Genomic DNA, 18,089 nt, shown 5'->3' with positions numbered 1-18,089 from the left:
ATTTATATAAATTTATTTATAAAAAATTCTGTCGTTTAAAAAATATTTTATTGCAGAATTACAATGAACATTACACAAATATATATATACAAATATAAACTTTCAAAACTACACCTTGTTTTTAACAAACAATATTTTATATGTGTAAACAATGTACATATATTATATTACATTTTAATTCTATTAACCAAATATAGAATAATAAAGTGTTTATAACAATTTCATTTTTACCCTCCTATTTGTCTTTGTTCAATTATGACCATTGCGTAAATCCCAACAACATTGCTTGTACCACCTCCCCTTGTTGTAATACAGTTTTTTCTGCTTTACGTCCTGGTAATATTAATAATGCATTTGCATTTTTACAGCTAAGTAATTTACTACTAATTTGATTTCCAGTACTGTAAGCTAATGGCAAAGTATCTACATCATTCCATTTTAAAATTGCTCTTGCATACTCCGGACGTGGATCCAACTTATAGGATGACATTAACTATCATCAAAATACAATTAAATACTATACAGACTAACAATTTGAAATATATAAATACATTACATACTTTTGCTGACACAATTGTTGACGTGGAAAAGTCTTTGCATAATTGCTTTAATAAAGGCAATGCAAATAAATTCATAGTAACAGTCGCAGAAACTGGATTACCCGGCAAACACAATAAATATTTTTTCTTATTTTGAAAAAAGCATGTTGCAAAAGTAGTTGGTTTCCCAGGTTTCATGTTTACTCGTCCTAAAATTTAAATGTTCAAATGTTTACTATAATATTCAAAATTATTGTACATACATATTGTATGTGTATAACCATAATTATACTATTAAATAATGATATTACCGAAATGTATAGTAGCATTAAAATAATATTGTAAAATAGGCTTCAGCATATCTCTATCGCCCATTGATACAGAACCCGATGTTATGAGTACGTCGACTTGTTTTAGAGCATGTTCAATCTTATGTACCATAATGCTCTCACTACATAACATATAACAATTAAACTAAAATAACGTTTTTTAAATATGTGAAATAAAATATAAATAAAGAAAAACTTACTTGTCCAATGCAATGCCCATGTCCAAAGGATCAAAACCATTTTCCTTTAACATTGTTAATAATGTAATTTTATTACTATCATATATGTGTCCTGGCATTAAAGTAGTCCCAGGGCATTGTAATTCATCTCCTGTAGATAATATACCAATTTTTGGAAGATCAGTGACTAATATCTTTCTGTAACCACATGCAGCAGCAAGCCCTAATTCTACTGCTCCAAGTTTTGTCCCCGACTTTAAAATTAATTCTCCTTTTTTAATATCGCAACCAATTGGCCTTAAAGTAAATAAAAGAAAGAATAACTATTATATTACTGTTTAATGAACATCATATAACTAAAAACAAAATACCTAATGTCCTGGCCCGGTTGAACTTCTGTCAGAATTTCGATTTCCTTCTCCTCCATACTATCTGAAGTTCCCTTTAAAAGTTTAGTATCTTCAACTTGCACAACTGCTGTTGCATCTTTAAATAAAAAATAATAAGAAAATGGCAAAAAATATTATTCCAATTGAGCATATTAAACATACCATCTGGAATTGGAGCACCTGTATTTACTCTTACACATATGCCACGTTCAAGTTTAATCGCAGTGGCCTATAAATTCATAATATTGGAATCTTATATTAGTTATATCAAAATACGTTGAAGATATTGCTTACAGTGTCTCCTGCTTTTATTCCACTTAGTACTTTCCTTTTGCCTTTTCCATCGCTTGCTAAGACTGCATAACCATCTTTAATAGAGGCTCTAAATGGCGGTAAATCATACTTAGAATATAGATCACCACCCAATATCCTACCATGACATTTTTCTAGATCCTCATCTGATGTACCATTCAAATTTAATAGTTCTGCATGTTCATGTATTAACTGTAGAGCTTCTTCCACAGAAATCATTGGATATGGAGATTCTCTACTGCGTTCAACTATACTAGCTAAACATGACTGTAGAAAAAGAATATACATATACATTTCTTTTTACATATATTTATGTTTACGTCTATAGCATGTTTCAGTTATTGCCAAAATATCAAATATCTTATAAAAGGTATTTTTCATCCAAAATTTTATCTATCGCTCCATTTATAAAGAAGTCTATGAGTAATATCTCCCCAAAAATCTTTCACAAAATCAATTTTTTTACATTCTGTATATTTCTTTTTTCTATGCATGAAAAGTTATTCATTTAATTAGAAGAAATTTTATTTAATAAAGTCTTACCATAATTTTATCTTGCCCTTGTGACAAGGGAATTTCTGCAACAATATTATTTTGCACATTCGCATGCGTATCTTTTATTCTTTCCTTATTATCTCTAATTAAGTCAACAGCATGTGGTATAGCAGATGCGATTACGCTTAAGCATTCCTTTGCAGCTTTTGGTGATCCCGGTAAATTTATAATCAATGTTTTATCTCGTATTCCACATACACCTCTTAATAACATATATTTAAAATATACATTTAAAGACTTCCGAAAAACGTGTATTAATGGAAAAAAAATTGTGGAGTGTACATATAACATATATTTTGAAAATGCTTATCAACAAAACAAACTGTGTAAATAAATAAATTTTAGAAAAAGAAATAAGTTGCTGTTTTAAAAATATCTATTATATTAGTTAGACTAAGAAACAAGACAACAAACATGTTAATATTACCACAAAAGTGTTAATATTATCGTACCCTATAAATAATTACCCAAAAATAATAATAACAAAAAAGATTTGTTATTTAACAAATTTTCTAATTTTTTAATGAAGTACTGTAATAAATGCTAACGTTAATATAAAATATTAAAATACGACAAGTTATGATAATGATATCAATGAATAATTTTCAAATATCTAATTTTATAAAAAACATTGTACCTAGATAACATAGCCAATGGAGTGATTTTTAGACTGGATATTAGCATGGCTGCAATTATTCCAGGAGCTTCCTTTTGAATAATTTGTTTTGTTGCTTCAGGAGTTACATCTCTTTTAGAAAATCCTGTTCCACCAATTGTAAGAATAACATCTACTTGCCTACTATCGCTCCATGAAATTAGATGTTCCTATGCATATAAAAATATACATATACATATACATAGTTATGAAGTTCTATACTAAATAATTACCTTTATTGTAAATTCTTCATCAGGAACGATATTTTTATGATATATTTGACCTTTTAAAATCTTTCCAATATCAGACTTTTCATCTTTAATACATTGTTCTATTTCATATCCACTTTTATCTTCATTTTTATATTTATAGCAGCTATCACTAACTAATGATAAAATTTGTAAATTACTACATATTACGGTATTATTAAAGTGAATCAACAAATAAAATTTGTAAACAAATCAAATTTTGGACAATTGTAAAATAACAATGTAATAACAATGTAATAACAATGTAATAACCTACCTGTTAATAATCCGAATCTTATTGAATCCATACTTTATACGTAATTATTTTCACACGGATAAGTGGTAAATACTTAAATACTTGTCCGTTTGATAACACTAAAATTATGATAACATGAAATTAATAAAATTGGTATATAATATAATGTAATGATTATAATCTCAATAAGTAAATTATTATAGTAAACATACAGCATAACAATTTGAAAGCACCAGATTTAATTAAAATAATATTAACATATGCATATATGAGTATATCTCTAAACGTATATGTTTTTAGATAACTTGTTTTTAAAGAGAAAATATAAGCTTATTAACTTTCAGTATTACCAATCTTAGTTTTTGTTATCGTTAACACATACTCTATAGTATAATGTAAGTAACATACATATTTACCGCACTGATAATAACCATATTTATTTATAAATATTGATAATTATATACGAAAACAACATCGCTGAGAATTATTATTTATCTAAGCAAAAGATAAAATGTAAAAATATTAAACAGATAAAAATTAAGATAATATTTAGCTAAAAAGATATACATAAATAAAAGTATATACATGTGTGTACGTGTGTGCGTATGAACGCGCGTGCGAATGCATATGTATAACGCGACACTAATTTTATTCTTATTTGAATAAAAGTGATATTGTTTGTGTTAATAAATACATAATTTATTAAATTTTTAAATTATTATTACTCGACTAAATAATAATTGTTAACCGAGTAAATCATCATTATGCAAAAGGAATTCTTTCGTGTATTATAGGTAATATTTTCGTTATTATCGTCGTTGCATCGTATATATGTAAATATATACAAGTACAGATATTAACGTGTAAGTGATTCTTCGTTCTATAGTTTAGTTTAGCCAACAAGTTGGCAACTTGATTATTTTATACAGTTGCGAGTATAGGGAGGGGATTAAAAGACTGAGTGAATAGTACATTATATACGAAGTCGTAGTGGAGGCAGTGGAACGAGAGGTGTGTAAGGATTAAGAGATATTCAAAGATTTACAATCCTATTACTTTGTGAAATTTCTACCATAAAATTTACTTCTGTATGCGCCACGAGAATTCCTGTTAACTGAGGTAATGTTTTGATAATTAATTTCAATTTATTTATAAATATAAACAACACATGGGGAAATGGAAGTTTATTAATAGCGACTAAGTAAATTATTTTGGCCCACTTACGTGAAAAAAATCCAAGATGGGAGGCACGACCACGCACTGACGCACACCCTTCACTTTAACCAATCAGAATGCAAGTTACAGTTCTTAAGGCTAATAACCTTTGGCTTCCATTTTATATATACAAAAGAAACAATATATGTATACAGTAGGAATATACCTTTTTCTAAAAACAAGAACATAGTTATTATGTTTTATAAAACTTATATAATTTAAAGAATATATATTTTATATACTGAATTCGATTTCATAATATGCTAAATAAATTATCTGCGTAATAACATATGAATGTATTAACATGATACGTTAAATAACTTTCTAATTAAATTTCTTTTTCATTATTATTATGGTTTAAGAATAATAATAACAACAACAATAATATTAATAATAATATATTGAATATTACATATAACAAATTTGATAATTCCCAGTATGTAGATTCAAAATATTTTTGGAAGATCACTTGTATTCTCAATATTCCATATGGATATTCCAACTTATATTCGTATGCATTACGAGATTATTAATATAAATATTATATATATAATATATATATATTGTAAATATTTATAAAAAATATTTATTTTCTAATAACAAACAATTTTCGTAAAAATAGATTTTCTAATATAATTTTTGTTGCAATCTCATTTTTATAACGAATATGTGTAATATTGTTAATAATGACTGCCTGCATCTATACATTATATTTGCACAACTCAAGGAAAATTAAGAAATCTAGACGATAGTTGAAATGTGCTATCACTTTACAGGCTCTATTTCACATGTTTTATTTAATAAACATAAAAGTCAAGTTATAATACAGTTCCATGCTAGCAATTAAATATTATATTACTAAAAGGTACTATTTATGTATCGTTCGATACATACACGCATTTGCTGTTCGGTAGTGAATTTATTATATAAAATAGATATTCTAAGGTAAAGCTGATTAATTAGTTTAATTTGTAAACGAGATTTTTTTCACTTATGCTATAATATTTTTATTTGGTGATTTGGGGAATAAATTGTATAAAGCAACCTATGTAAATTCTTCATCACAGAAAGTATATTTTTTAAAACATAGTAGATTGAATCTATTATACTCGTTGTGCGTGCAACGTTTGTAAACAGTAAACAGTTCTGAAGTTACAGCAACCTGTATAAATATCAGCTATACATATATAATTCTTTTACTTTGGAATGTGAAAAGTAGTGTTATGAATATATTGCTTAATGCATTATATACATACATGCACCCACACGCGCGCGCGCGCACGCACACATCTGTATGTCTTTGACCTTTGATTATACATACAAAATAACCTTCAATTTATATTTTAATTACTGGTGACCTAGAAATTTTGTAAACTATAAAGGAAGCAAGAATGGTAATTAAATATAATGTAGTGTCATTTAAATAATGAAATTCTAGACTTAATACATCTTTTTTCATACCATTTATTTATTTTTCTTCCAATAGTAAGTACGATATTGTAGATTAGGAGAAAATAGGCTTGTAGATCTTATTAAAGAAGTCACAATTGCAGCACATACATACACATATACATATACATAAATACTTGATACATAAATACTTGTTGCACTTATAAAATATGTTGTAAATGAAAATTGTAATTAGTAATAATAATAAACATTCTAACTTTTTCTGATTTATATACAATTTATCTGGTTGTTTCAATATCATTACATAAAAATATGATTTACTTGATATAATTATTGACCAAAAACAATATTTTCATACAATGAGTTATAGTAATAACAAATTAAAAAATGGGTAATGATGGTTTGTTCTTTGGAAAAAATCTTATCTAATTTCACAGACTTCAGTATCTCTATTTTGGAATGATAAATATCCAATTTTGTATATAACTAGATGCACAAGATAATCACTATAAATGAAACTAGTACGATATCTAGGAAACTAACTTAAAACTAACCTAACTTTGTTGGTCTCAAAGTTTATGTACAGGTCTTCAAATATTTTAACAATTATACGTGACAATTAATTCCTATTTGTCTTCTCTTAACTGAAATAATAATTGAATTATAAATTTCAAATATTTTATATTAGAATCTAATGGAATTTGGAATTGACATTGGAAAATAAGCAACATATCCTTCCATTATAACATATTCTTTATAGTATCTTTTTTAAAAAGTTACAAATGTACAAGATTCAAGATACATTACCACTCATATATACATACATAAATAAGTATAGATCTGAATATTTAATTTTTATGGCGATAATACGTAAATTTTATCAGATGTACAAATTAATGGCAAATATGATCTTTGATATCTTTGCTTGAAATAATGGTAATAGCTTTCCTATCAATTTAAAAAAAAATTTTGTTTTCAATAAGAATGCGTGCGTGCGCATAATTAATTTATAAATTAAATAACTAATCTAACTTGAAAATTATTTTAATTAAATAATTTTGATAATGAATTAACTTTAGTTATCTGTTTTTAAAGAAATAACTTTGCGAAGAAACAGCTTCAAAATTCTTGATTTGTTTTATTTATATTTTTATTTAAATTATCTGTTATTTCAATATTCTATACGTAAAGTATTCACGAATGTCTGCATATACAAATTAAAGAAAGTTGAACGTTAAGTTTGAGATGTTTTCGTTTGGAAATATATTATTAATGCATGAAATATATTAATTTAAATAGCAGAAAATAATTCATAGAATAGCACTTGGAAGAGAACATTACTAAGTTAAATTAAGTAAAGAGGTCTATATTATATAAATTTACAGAAACTTTGGGAGACACTATTATTTAATATGATTAAGATATCCTATATTATAGAATTCATAATAAATACTATTTTAGAATATGTGCAGACTATGTATGCAAATGGATTTAGAATCTATAGTGAGATCAAGTAATTGTTTGCTAAAATTACGACCACTTTTCCAACCAGACGAGTATCGTTCAAAGTCCAAGGTTATATAACCGAAGCGTAAAAGTGAACCGTTTCTATTTGAAAGTATACGTGCATGTTATTTTCAATTGTTTTAAATTTTTATCGTAAGCTAAAGTGTATTTTTTTATATATAGTTAGAAATAATTATTTAAAAATGATACAATTATGGTTGAACCTTTACATAGCTTGTATATCATACTTGATTTTAACAATTTTGATAGTTCTTACTGAAGTTAATAATCTTTCTTTGTTATACGCAACAAGTACACAAATACAGACTTATAGAATGAAACATATGATATAGTCATGTTATAAGTGTGCATTTAATGTTTTTTAAAATATATCTTATACATGTGCACAGTAACACAATAATAAGACGTTTTTTTATACTTAAGAAATTAATAACTGGATAAAGTTTTATACGTATATATATAAAATCTATAAATTAAAATATTTGAAAATTGCATTATTGTTTTTTATAACTATTATTGAACTTTACATTAGAAATATCACTATATTTTATTAAATTATGTAACAAATGACACTAAAATTTTCACAAATATATTTGTATATTTAATTTGGATTTATAGTACCGAAAAATAAATTTTTACTGAAATATGAGAGAAATTATACAAATTATAGGCAAATACATATATGTATATCTTAAATGTGGAAAGTATATATGTATAAAGATTAGATTAAAGTTAGAAAAAAATGTATTTTTTTTAAATACTAATTGTTGTTACTATCATGGTTATAAATTTGATTTATACTTATTTCAGTTTTATAGCACATAACTAGTGATATGGCGGAAGCACATTCAGCTGTAGCATTTAGTTTTTCTATTACTCATGAAGGATGGGATGTTAATTTTGATAGAGAAGTCTTACATTTGGTATGGCAATCAGGTATCCGTTCTTGGAAGAAAAGATTTTTTAGATTTGTTGTAAGTAAATAAACATTAATTTAAAGTACAAGAAGCATTTTGAGGAAGCATTTAAGAAAATAATTAAATGCATTTCAGAATAACTTGAGAAGTGGTGTATACCCTGCCTCCTTAGAAAGTTTATGGTTCACTATAGCTTTAGTAACTGCAATACATTTTGCTGGCTACAAAGTACCTTATGATCTTGTTGGAAAAGCTGCACCATATCTTTCAGGGTAAGTTTAATTATCTTTTTTTAATATAATGTAATTGTTAATGGAATTAATAAAAGCTTACACTGTTGGTATTTACATTGCATAGATCTTCAATATTAGCACACTTAGCAGGATCATTTATAGTTGGGTTGTTTTTGTGGTTGATAGTAATATATATTATGCGATACACCTTGAAGTTATTACTTATGTACAAAGGATGGATGTATGAGTCAAGAGAAAAAAGGTCTAATGCTTCAAGAGTTACTAAGTTGTGGTCCACATTAGTGAAGTTGTTCTTTGGATGGCACAAACCAATGCTATATAGTTTTCAAGGATCATTGCCACGACTACCATTACCCTTAGTGGAAAATACAATGAAACGGGTTAGATTATAGAATATTTCGTAATCCTATATAAGCTGTGAGTAAGTACTCACCGTTTTAGAAAAAAAGATGGTCTTCCATATTTTTCACCTTTTTCTCTAAGATATGTTCATTTAGTTATTTATTATTATGATATAATTAAACGTAATATTAATAAAAATATATATACATTTAATTAGTACCTACGCAGTGTTCGACCATTGCTTGACGATAAAAATTATTCTCGAATGGAGACATTGGCAAATGAGTTTCAAAGAGGCATTGGTGTAAAGCTTCAACGTTATTTGATTTTAAAATCTTGGTGGGCCACTAATTATGTTTCTGATTGGTGGGAAGAATATGTTTATTTACGTGGGCGATCTCCTATCATGGTGAATTCAAACTTTTATGGTATTGATGCGATTCTTATGTATCCTACTCATGTACAAGTTGCCCGAGCTGCAAGTGTTATTTATTCGTGTCTGCAGTATCGACGACTCATTGAACGCCAAGAATTAGAACCGGTCAGTATATAAATAAGTTTTTATAAGTAAAATATTTTCTTCTATTTCTGATTAATTAAATATTTTTGTATTGATTATATATTAAATCATATTTTTAATAAATAATTATTTGAATTTATATTTATTATGATCTATTCTTTATTGATATTACATGATTTCAATACCTTCGCTATGCTTTATCAAAATAATCCAATATTTAAATTTAATTTGATAATAGATGGAAATTATTAAAATTTTGTTATATTTTAAAGCAGTACAATATATAAATCCTTAGGTAATACTTATTTTTTCTTGTAGATATTAATTCAAGGTTTAGTACCTCTCTGTTCATGGCAATATGAAAGACTATTCAATACAACAAGAGTACCAGGACTTGAAACAGATAAAATTGTACATTATCAGGATTCTAAACATATTGTTGTATATCACAAGGGAAAATATTTCAAGGTCCTTATTTATCACAAAAGCAGAATCCTTCAAGCTTGTGAAATTGAAATGTAAGTGAAATATTGTAACATATCTAAAAGTATTTTAGTCCTACTGTAATGATTAAAGATCTATTTTGTACATTTTACATCATAAAATGTATTTTGTACAATACAACATGTACAATATGTACAACATGTACAATACATTGTACATTATACAATTAAATATATGATAAAATTAGTTTTATTATCCAAAATGAAAAATAAAAATGTAAGACATTATACCTTCAAAGATTCATTTATTAAAAATTGTTTAAAACTTTGTGTGTGTGTGTGTATACGCACATATTTTGGATTTTTATTCTATTAAAATATTTTATTTGTGATTTTGTTTTTTTTTATAATCTTGAACTTCTAATTATAGAAATCACAGGTCTCCTTGCTTTATAGTAGAATAAAAAAAATTGTAATTTAAGAAAAATTAAAGTACTTATATTTGAAAGATGAAATATGGATTAACAAGATACACTTATAATATATGCATTTATTCCATAAGTATCAATTTCATTTCATGTAAAAATAATTTATAATAACATTATGTCTCCTTCCATACCAAATACTTGTTTAAGAATATCTTTTTTATATAACATTATTTAGAAAATATTTCACCATATTCACTTAAAGCAGACATTCTGTATTCTTATGTACATATATTGTATTTTTCATTATTTCAGACAAATGCAACAAATTTTAGATGATAAATCAGAACCATCAGAAGGTGAAGAGAAATTGGCTGCTTTAACAGCTGGTGAAAGAACTGCATGGGCAGTAGCTAGAGAAGAATTTTTCTCGAAAGGAGTAAATAAAGCATCTTTAGATCTTATTGAAAAAGCAGCATTTGTAGTTGCATTAGATGATGTACCATATGTATATGATCCAGTAAGTGATACTAGAATTATCTTATTTGTAAATTTGTATCACATTCATAATTTTTATACATAATTTTTATCATTAGGAAAATCCAGATAAGTTAGATCAATATGGTAGAATTTTATTGCATGGCAAAGGATATGATAGATGGTTCGATAAATCATTTACCTTATGTATAGGAAATAATGGCAGAGTAAGTGATGTTACATGAAAACATTATTCGAAAGCAATAATTAATAAAAAAACAATTTGTAAATAATTACTGTATATTACTATGTTTTACAGACTGGCTTTAATGCAGAACATTCATGGTGAGTCTTTTTATATTAAGATATGTAGAAAATAAAAATATGATTAAACTATATAAACTATACAAGAAAGTAATATATAAAATAAGCAAATAATTGAAAGAAAGACGTTTTATGATGAAATGAGTACATATATTATTATATATTAATTATATTTTTTCTGGCATAAACTAAATACTTTTTGTTAATATCAACTAAACTTTTACGATAAATGTAGAAGCATTTTGAAGCAATTATGACCTTATCTTATAATTCTTTGTATATAAATGATATATGGTCATCCACAAAAGTCTTCATACATATAGTAAGAAACTCATTTTTATGAAATAAAGCATATACATATATGTAACAACGTATATAATATCATATTTATTTCTTAACATACAAAGCAATAACAAAGCAGCTCTTCATCATCTTGGCAAAGAATGTCCAGACTATGCAGCAAAATTTTATAGCATTTAATTTTAATAAAAATGTGCTTTTTATAGGCTGTATAAAGATCTTTGTGGGTGTTCGTATATTTAAGAGAAAAAGAAATTTCATTATTATTATTTTAGTTAAATTATTTTAGTTATTAAATTTAGTTATTTTAGTCAAAAATATTGCAATTTAACCTCCCTATTCCCTTAATACTTACTTTACCAGAGCCGGTCAAACGACTGATTTCAAAATTTAATTTAGAATTGTATTTTCATTGTTATTTCTTTTGTTTATCTAACTTTATGTAAATTTTTATATTATCTGATTAATAAATTTCCCAATTTTTGTTAATATAAGAATTAAGAATAAGGTTGGATGAACAAAAGAAATAACTAAAGAAATTGAAATTAATTTTAAATTAAATTTTGAAACCGTTCATTTATTTGGGCATGGTAAGGTTAGTGTTAATCCTTCTATGACAAGTCAAATTGTCGTTTATGATACATATAAAGCGTTAATACAAAGCTGTTCAAAAGATTATTAGCAATCATATCATATGATAGTATCATTTTGTTTGTTTTTTATTTTCTTGTGGGTCATTCAGCTTTGACCACTCATTTTTTTTTTTATTTTGTTTATATATAAACGATGCAATTAGAACAAAGCCCATCAAAATTCGTAATGAACCTCCTTTACTCCAAATTTGTCATGAATCCTTATAAATGAATAATATTTTAATATTGCTTTTGTGCTCTTTGTTCTTTACAAATTTAATACAACATGTAATGCAACAACAATGTTGTATTATATGTTATCATCTGATACATAGAATTTTACATACCGAAGATTTTATATAAGTACGTTTTGAGTAGGATTTTAAATTGTATATGTATGTAATGCTTTGCATAGATCACAAGTGATATTGTGATATATTTTTATAATCTGTTATTTGAAAGTTAAATTAATTGACTATCAACATTTTACTTTGAATATTAAAAAATCATAATACATTGAAATTGATACATAATGATAAGTAATGAGCAGGGCAGATGCTGCAGTGATGTCACATATGTGGGAGTACGTGATATCTCAGGAGATCACCAATAGAGAGTAAGAAATTAAGTTCATAGCTTTTAGGGTGTTCTTCATGTCTCTTGCTTTTCTTGCCTACTCTATCTACCCTTCGTAAGCTAATTACAATACATTATTTGAAAATAATTGGAAGATTCATGAAATTTATTCAACTTTTACATAACATGTTCTTATTTTCAGGAATATCTATTTAACACAAGTATATAAAATATGCTTAAAAGTGATCAAAAATAAAATGAAGATATGATTATATTTTTATACATGCAATTGTTTAGCACTTTTTTATAATTTATTTCTATGTATGAGTAACTCTTAGTATTATACATTTTGTGTAATTCTCAGATATAAAGATATGGATTTCTGTAAATCTGTAAATATTCTTACATTCTTTTCATCTGTTTTATGTATACATCTTTATCATTACTGATTCTATTAATTGGTAGAATTTTAATATCTTTTTTATGCACAATAATTAAAATAATTTTGTTTACAATATGCTTGTTAGGGCTGATGCACCTATTATGGGATCTCTATGGGAATATGTTATCGCTAATGATGTGGAAATGGGGTAATTCTTTTTCTTGTATTTCTTTGCCTTTAATTATCAAATGCTACATAAGTATTCAAATAATTATTATTCTTAATCTATGTACATAATCTAATAACTATTTTTTACACTTCATGCATTAACAACTTTCTTAAAAAACTGTTGGTGTTTTATTATGTAATTATATTATATTGTTTGTGCAAATATGATTTACTAATATGTGTTCATATATTTAATATAAAATTTTATAACTTTTTCATATCACATATTTTGAAAGATTGCTCAAATGTATTATAGATATAAGGAAGATGGATATAATAAGGGAGTACCAGAGTTCACACCTCCACCTCCTGTTCGACTTCAGTGGGACTTGAATCCAAAGTGCATAGCCGCAATTGAAGAATCAAACCAAGTAATAGACATGAAATTGAGAAACTTCTTTTTATATGCATATTTATAGTTATTTTCTATCAAAATTCAAAATTATTAATAAATCCATGACTAAAATACTAACTTACATTTGATATTTCTGATTTATTTTGTGCAATAAAAAATTGATTATATTAAGTTTATTTTTAATTTCAGGTTGCACAGAACTTATTAAATGATGTCGAATTACGCATTTATGTACATGATGCATACGGCAAAGGGTTTATGAAAATTAATTCAATGTCACCAGATGCATACATACAAATGGCCTTACAGTTAGCGTATTTCCGTGATTCTGGTAAATTTAATTTAACTTATGAAGCTTCTATGACTAGACTGTTCCGGGAAGGAAGAACAGAAACTGTGAGGCCATGCACAATTGAATCTACGAATTGGGTAAAAGCAATGGAGAATAAAAATACAACTGTAAGTTATTATAGTATCCTATAAAATTTATTTGGACCAAAAGTTTTATATAGATCAGTGTAAACGTTTTTATATTACAATTTTTCAAACTGTCAGGAACAAGTTATTGCACTATTAGGCTATTTAGCTATTTAAATTTTTAATATTGGTCAAAATCTCGATTTCTCGAATTTTTTATTATAAAAAATTCATTCTGGTTTCAAAAATATTTCGTTAAAAAATATTTTATGATATTGATATTCAATTCAATAATCAGAATGTAACAGTTAATTATCAGGGCATAATTTGGTATGAAATTAATGTTTTTTATAAACAGGTTTATTGTAAAAAAAGGTTTAATGTGCTACATTTAATATGTTATAATAAGATAGTTCTATTATATTAGAAAGTTTGATAATTATTTACAAAACAGATAGCTTTATCGATTTTGAATGATGTTAAAATGTTTGTATTTTTACATGACCTTAACTTACTTTCGGTAATCATTTTCAATTCGCGTAAGAAAGAAAAATCAATCGATTAAAAATCAATCGATTTGGCATAGATAATTATGGGATGATAATGCTATTGTGAAATAATTTAGGGTATTAAATAATAAGACAAAATTCATGGTAAGTTTTATATTATATTATTGATATTCGGAATTGGAAAAAGCAATTATTCGATTATCAAAATCGTATTATTATCGAAACAGAAAGTTTTGCAAATATCTTGAAAACTAAAATTGAGTAACGGTAACATGTATAGAGAGAAAAGTAGTTCAAAATGTTGACCTTGACATCATATCTCAAGATTATTGAAATCGGTGAAGTTGTTCGGTTTATAAATAATTACCGAGTTTTATTATTATTATAATTAATTATGTCAGAAACTTCTTGTATCATAATTTAATAATAGAAATTTATTGCTTCTGGTTTCATATGAACTTTTAATATTTTAAATATACAAGTATACAATTAATTAAAACAGAGTCATGTATTAATAACTAATTAACTATATAAATATTTATAGTAACATAATTTGTTTTTCGTGTCTTTTAAACGATTTGAAAATGTTATAGTTTTAATTAACTTAATTTATTTATTTTAGTATTATGTGATTTATTTTGTGTTCTTCTTACAGGTTGAGACTAGGTATGATTTATTGATAGCAGCAGCAAAACAGCATCAAAAAGGTTATCAAGATGCTATGTGTGGTAAAGGAATAGATAGACATTTATTTTGTCTATATGTAGTATCTAAATATTTAGAAGTAGACTCTCCTTTCTTAAAGGTAATGTTTGCAAGAAAGAAATATAATTATATAATTTTTCTAAGAGATGTTTCAAAGAAATTTTCCTTTAGGAAGTTTTAAGTGAACCGTGGAAGTTATCTACTTCACAAACGCCACATGGACAAACATCATTAATAAACTTGAAAAAACATCCAAATTGTATCTCTGCAGGAGGTGGCTTTGGTCCTGTAGCTGATGATGGTTATGGCGTTTCTTATATTATTGCTGGAGAAAATCTTATATTTTTTCATATTTCATGCAAACATAATTCTCCAGAAACAGTAAGCAGTCATATAAATTATTATTATTATGTAATTACTTCGTTCATAGCTAAAATATTTATATAATTATTTTTAGAATGCAGCTAGATTTGCAAAACAAATAGAAAAAGCATTAGCTGATATGAAGAATCTGTTTCTTGAAAGAAAAAAGCTGCAAGCTCAAAAGAATGGTTCTACATAATTATTCTGCAGCAAAAAGAGATACAGTTACAGTATACTACGGGAATATTTCAATTTTAATCCTTTTTTTCCAAATGTTTTAAGATGATCCCTTTACGTACTCAAAATGTATCTTTTGTAACGTTGTCTGCAGAAAGAACACTAAATGGAAATAATTCAGAAGTACAAAGGAGAAAAATTAAGCATACACAACGAGAAATGCAAAGTATTCTGATTAATTCACTTATGATATATATTCAAACAACTTCATAAACTAAACATTAATATTTCATGCTCTTTAACATTACATTAAATTTAAAAACGTACAAAGTTTAATTATATTTATTTTTATAATAAGTATTTTATGAAAAACGTTTTTGAATGGAAAAAATTTCTAAATTATAATAATAATAATTAAAAAATATTGTCATTAAACTTTTATAAAAACTATCTTAGAAAAAAGAGATATATACTGCTATTTTTATATTTTATATTACTCTCAGGAAAATTGTTATAAATGAGGTTATTGTAAAACTTATTGAAGATTGAGCGTTTAATAGTAAAGTTTAGTAAACAACATAGAGAAAAACTAAGAAACGTAGTATAAAATTTTCAAACAGACTGCTGTTTAAATAGTAAAATTGTGGATTCATTATTCGATGAGAATAGTATTAAATTTTTTAAGCGGTTTCATCTCTTCTATATAGTAGAAGATCGAAAGTTTAATTCTTTTAATTCATTGTACAATTAAATTTTTTATGATATAAATAATAAATAAATATATATCAAATTACTTTATATATATATATAAAGTAATTTAAAATTTTTAACTTTGTACCAATTTTATCAATTATACGAGCTCTAATCATATTCAATATATCTAAAGAATGATTATTATTAGTGAAACCATCAGAAATTGCGAATATATTATGTATCTTAAATCATTATTAATATTCAAATACTGTTAGTATTGCAGTAGAATCAATCAATAACTACTATTTTTATATTTTAGATGTGAAGAAAAATTATTGTAATTGATTAACAATAAGTTTTATATTAACTGTGTATTAACTATAACGCGTGTTATTTGTAATACAAAATGTGATCATACATATATATATATACATATATATATATATATGTATGTATGTATATTTAGTTTTAAAATATATTAAATAATATGCCATAGATCTATATCTGCAACCTATCAATGCAAAATTTTAATGTTATAAGTAGTTTATATATTATTCATTTTACTATATCTTTATTAAAACTGTATTTCAAGGTACTGGTGCTTTTATAATTTTATTACTCGAATTTACAATTTTAAGGTAAATATGTTATTCTATTTGATGTAAACAGAAAAAATGAAATATATGATAATAAGATGCAACTATTTGGATTTATAAATATTCGACATACCTTGAACGTGGAATAATTAAATGATCGTAATGAACAAAGGAAAAGAAATGTATTAATGATACACAAAATTATATCTTTTGAAATACCTGAAATTTAAAAGTAATCAATTACTATATTACATACAAAACATATTCACAGAGGCAATATGAAAAGATCATTCAACTTTTTCGTTTAAATATTTTTAGTGATTATTTTTAAAACGCATGAGTACCAAATACTGACTAACTATTGAAAAGATGTATTACAGACTTGAATATCTGGGAATTTTCAGAACTCAATGGTGGAAAGTTTTTTCTCATGATAATTTTTTTATGGGATTTCAAGGTTATTAGTATTTTTTTAAACAGAACCAGATAGAATTCTATATTTATTATTTAGTGTTCTTGTAGAACAGGAGGAAACAAATACACCAACTTTAAAAACCACTCAATATTTAATTTTTAGATATTTGCGTTTGAAATGTATGTATGTATAGATTATGCATATATATGATATTTAATTATGTCTCGACCGATAAATTTTTCGGTTCCTAGACAAAATTTTTTAACTTTTCAAGTGCTCAAATAAAAGTCTAAAACCTAAAGAATTAAAAAATTTAACAATTCACTAATTTATAAATATTTTTAAATTATTATTTTAGGTTTCGGTTTATCAATACAATAATCTATACAATAAGGTGAATATAAATATTGTCTTATATTGAAAAG

At 25.3% G+C, this 18,089-nt stretch overlaps 2 protein-coding genes across 7 annotated transcripts; one reads left to right on the top strand and one right to left on the bottom strand.

The window, feature by feature from the left end:
* Window positions 1–11: 11 nt before the first annotated feature.
* Window positions 12–4,753, bottom strand: LOC132908335 (gephyrin). 2 transcript variants are annotated; one of them, XM_060962277.1, is made up of 12 exons: window positions 4,687–4,753; window positions 3,484–3,581; window positions 3,192–3,343; window positions 2,941–3,128; window positions 2,292–2,505; window positions 1,731–2,015; window positions 1,599–1,665; window positions 1,419–1,533; window positions 1,069–1,344; window positions 851–990; window positions 561–748; window positions 12–493 (listed from the first exon to the last, which is right to left on the bottom strand). In XM_060962277.1, the coding sequence occupies exons 2-12, from the start codon at window positions 3,512–3,514 to the stop codon at window positions 254–256; spliced, it is 1,896 nt and encodes a 631-aa protein (XP_060818260.1). In that variant the 5' UTR covers window positions 3,515–3,581; window positions 4,687–4,753; the 3' UTR covers window positions 12–253. The 2 variants fall into 2 exon arrangements, with proteins under 2 accessions (XP_060818260.1, XP_060818259.1); XM_060962276.1 differs by lacking the exon at window positions 4,687–4,753 and adding an exon at window positions 3,675–3,829.
* On the top strand, window positions 4,396–17,353 carry LOC132908329 (carnitine O-palmitoyltransferase 1, liver isoform). Of its 5 annotated transcripts, none has more exons than XM_060962261.1 (16): window positions 4,396–4,581; window positions 8,425–8,588; window positions 8,667–8,803; window positions 8,889–9,165; window positions 9,345–9,668; window positions 9,966–10,165; window positions 10,831–11,035; window positions 11,112–11,219; window positions 11,312–11,337; window positions 12,799–12,864; window positions 13,352–13,414; window positions 13,691–13,805; window positions 13,979–14,248; window positions 15,371–15,520; window positions 15,592–15,801; window positions 15,878–17,353. In XM_060962261.1, exons 2-16 carry the CDS (start codon window positions 8,448–8,450, stop codon window positions 15,980–15,982), a joined length of 2,397 nt encoding a protein of 798 aa, XP_060818244.1. In that variant the 5' UTR covers window positions 4,396–4,581; window positions 8,425–8,447; the 3' UTR covers window positions 15,983–17,353. The 5 variants fall into 5 exon arrangements, with proteins under 5 accessions (XP_060818244.1, XP_060818247.1, XP_060818248.1 ...); XM_060962262.1 differs by lacking the exon at window positions 4,396–4,581 and adding an exon at window positions 7,610–7,746; XM_060962263.1 differs by lacking the exon at window positions 4,396–4,581 and adding an exon at window positions 7,646–7,711.
* Window positions 17,354–18,089: the final 736 nt, after the last annotated feature.

This window comes from Bombus pascuorum, chromosome 6, assembly GCF_905332965.1.
Source record: "Bombus pascuorum chromosome 6, iyBomPasc1.1, whole genome shotgun sequence".
In the NCBI taxonomy this organism is placed as follows: domain Eukaryota; kingdom Metazoa; phylum Arthropoda; class Insecta; order Hymenoptera; family Apidae; genus Bombus; species Bombus pascuorum.
This window is presented reverse-complemented; position numbering and strand designations above follow the sequence as displayed.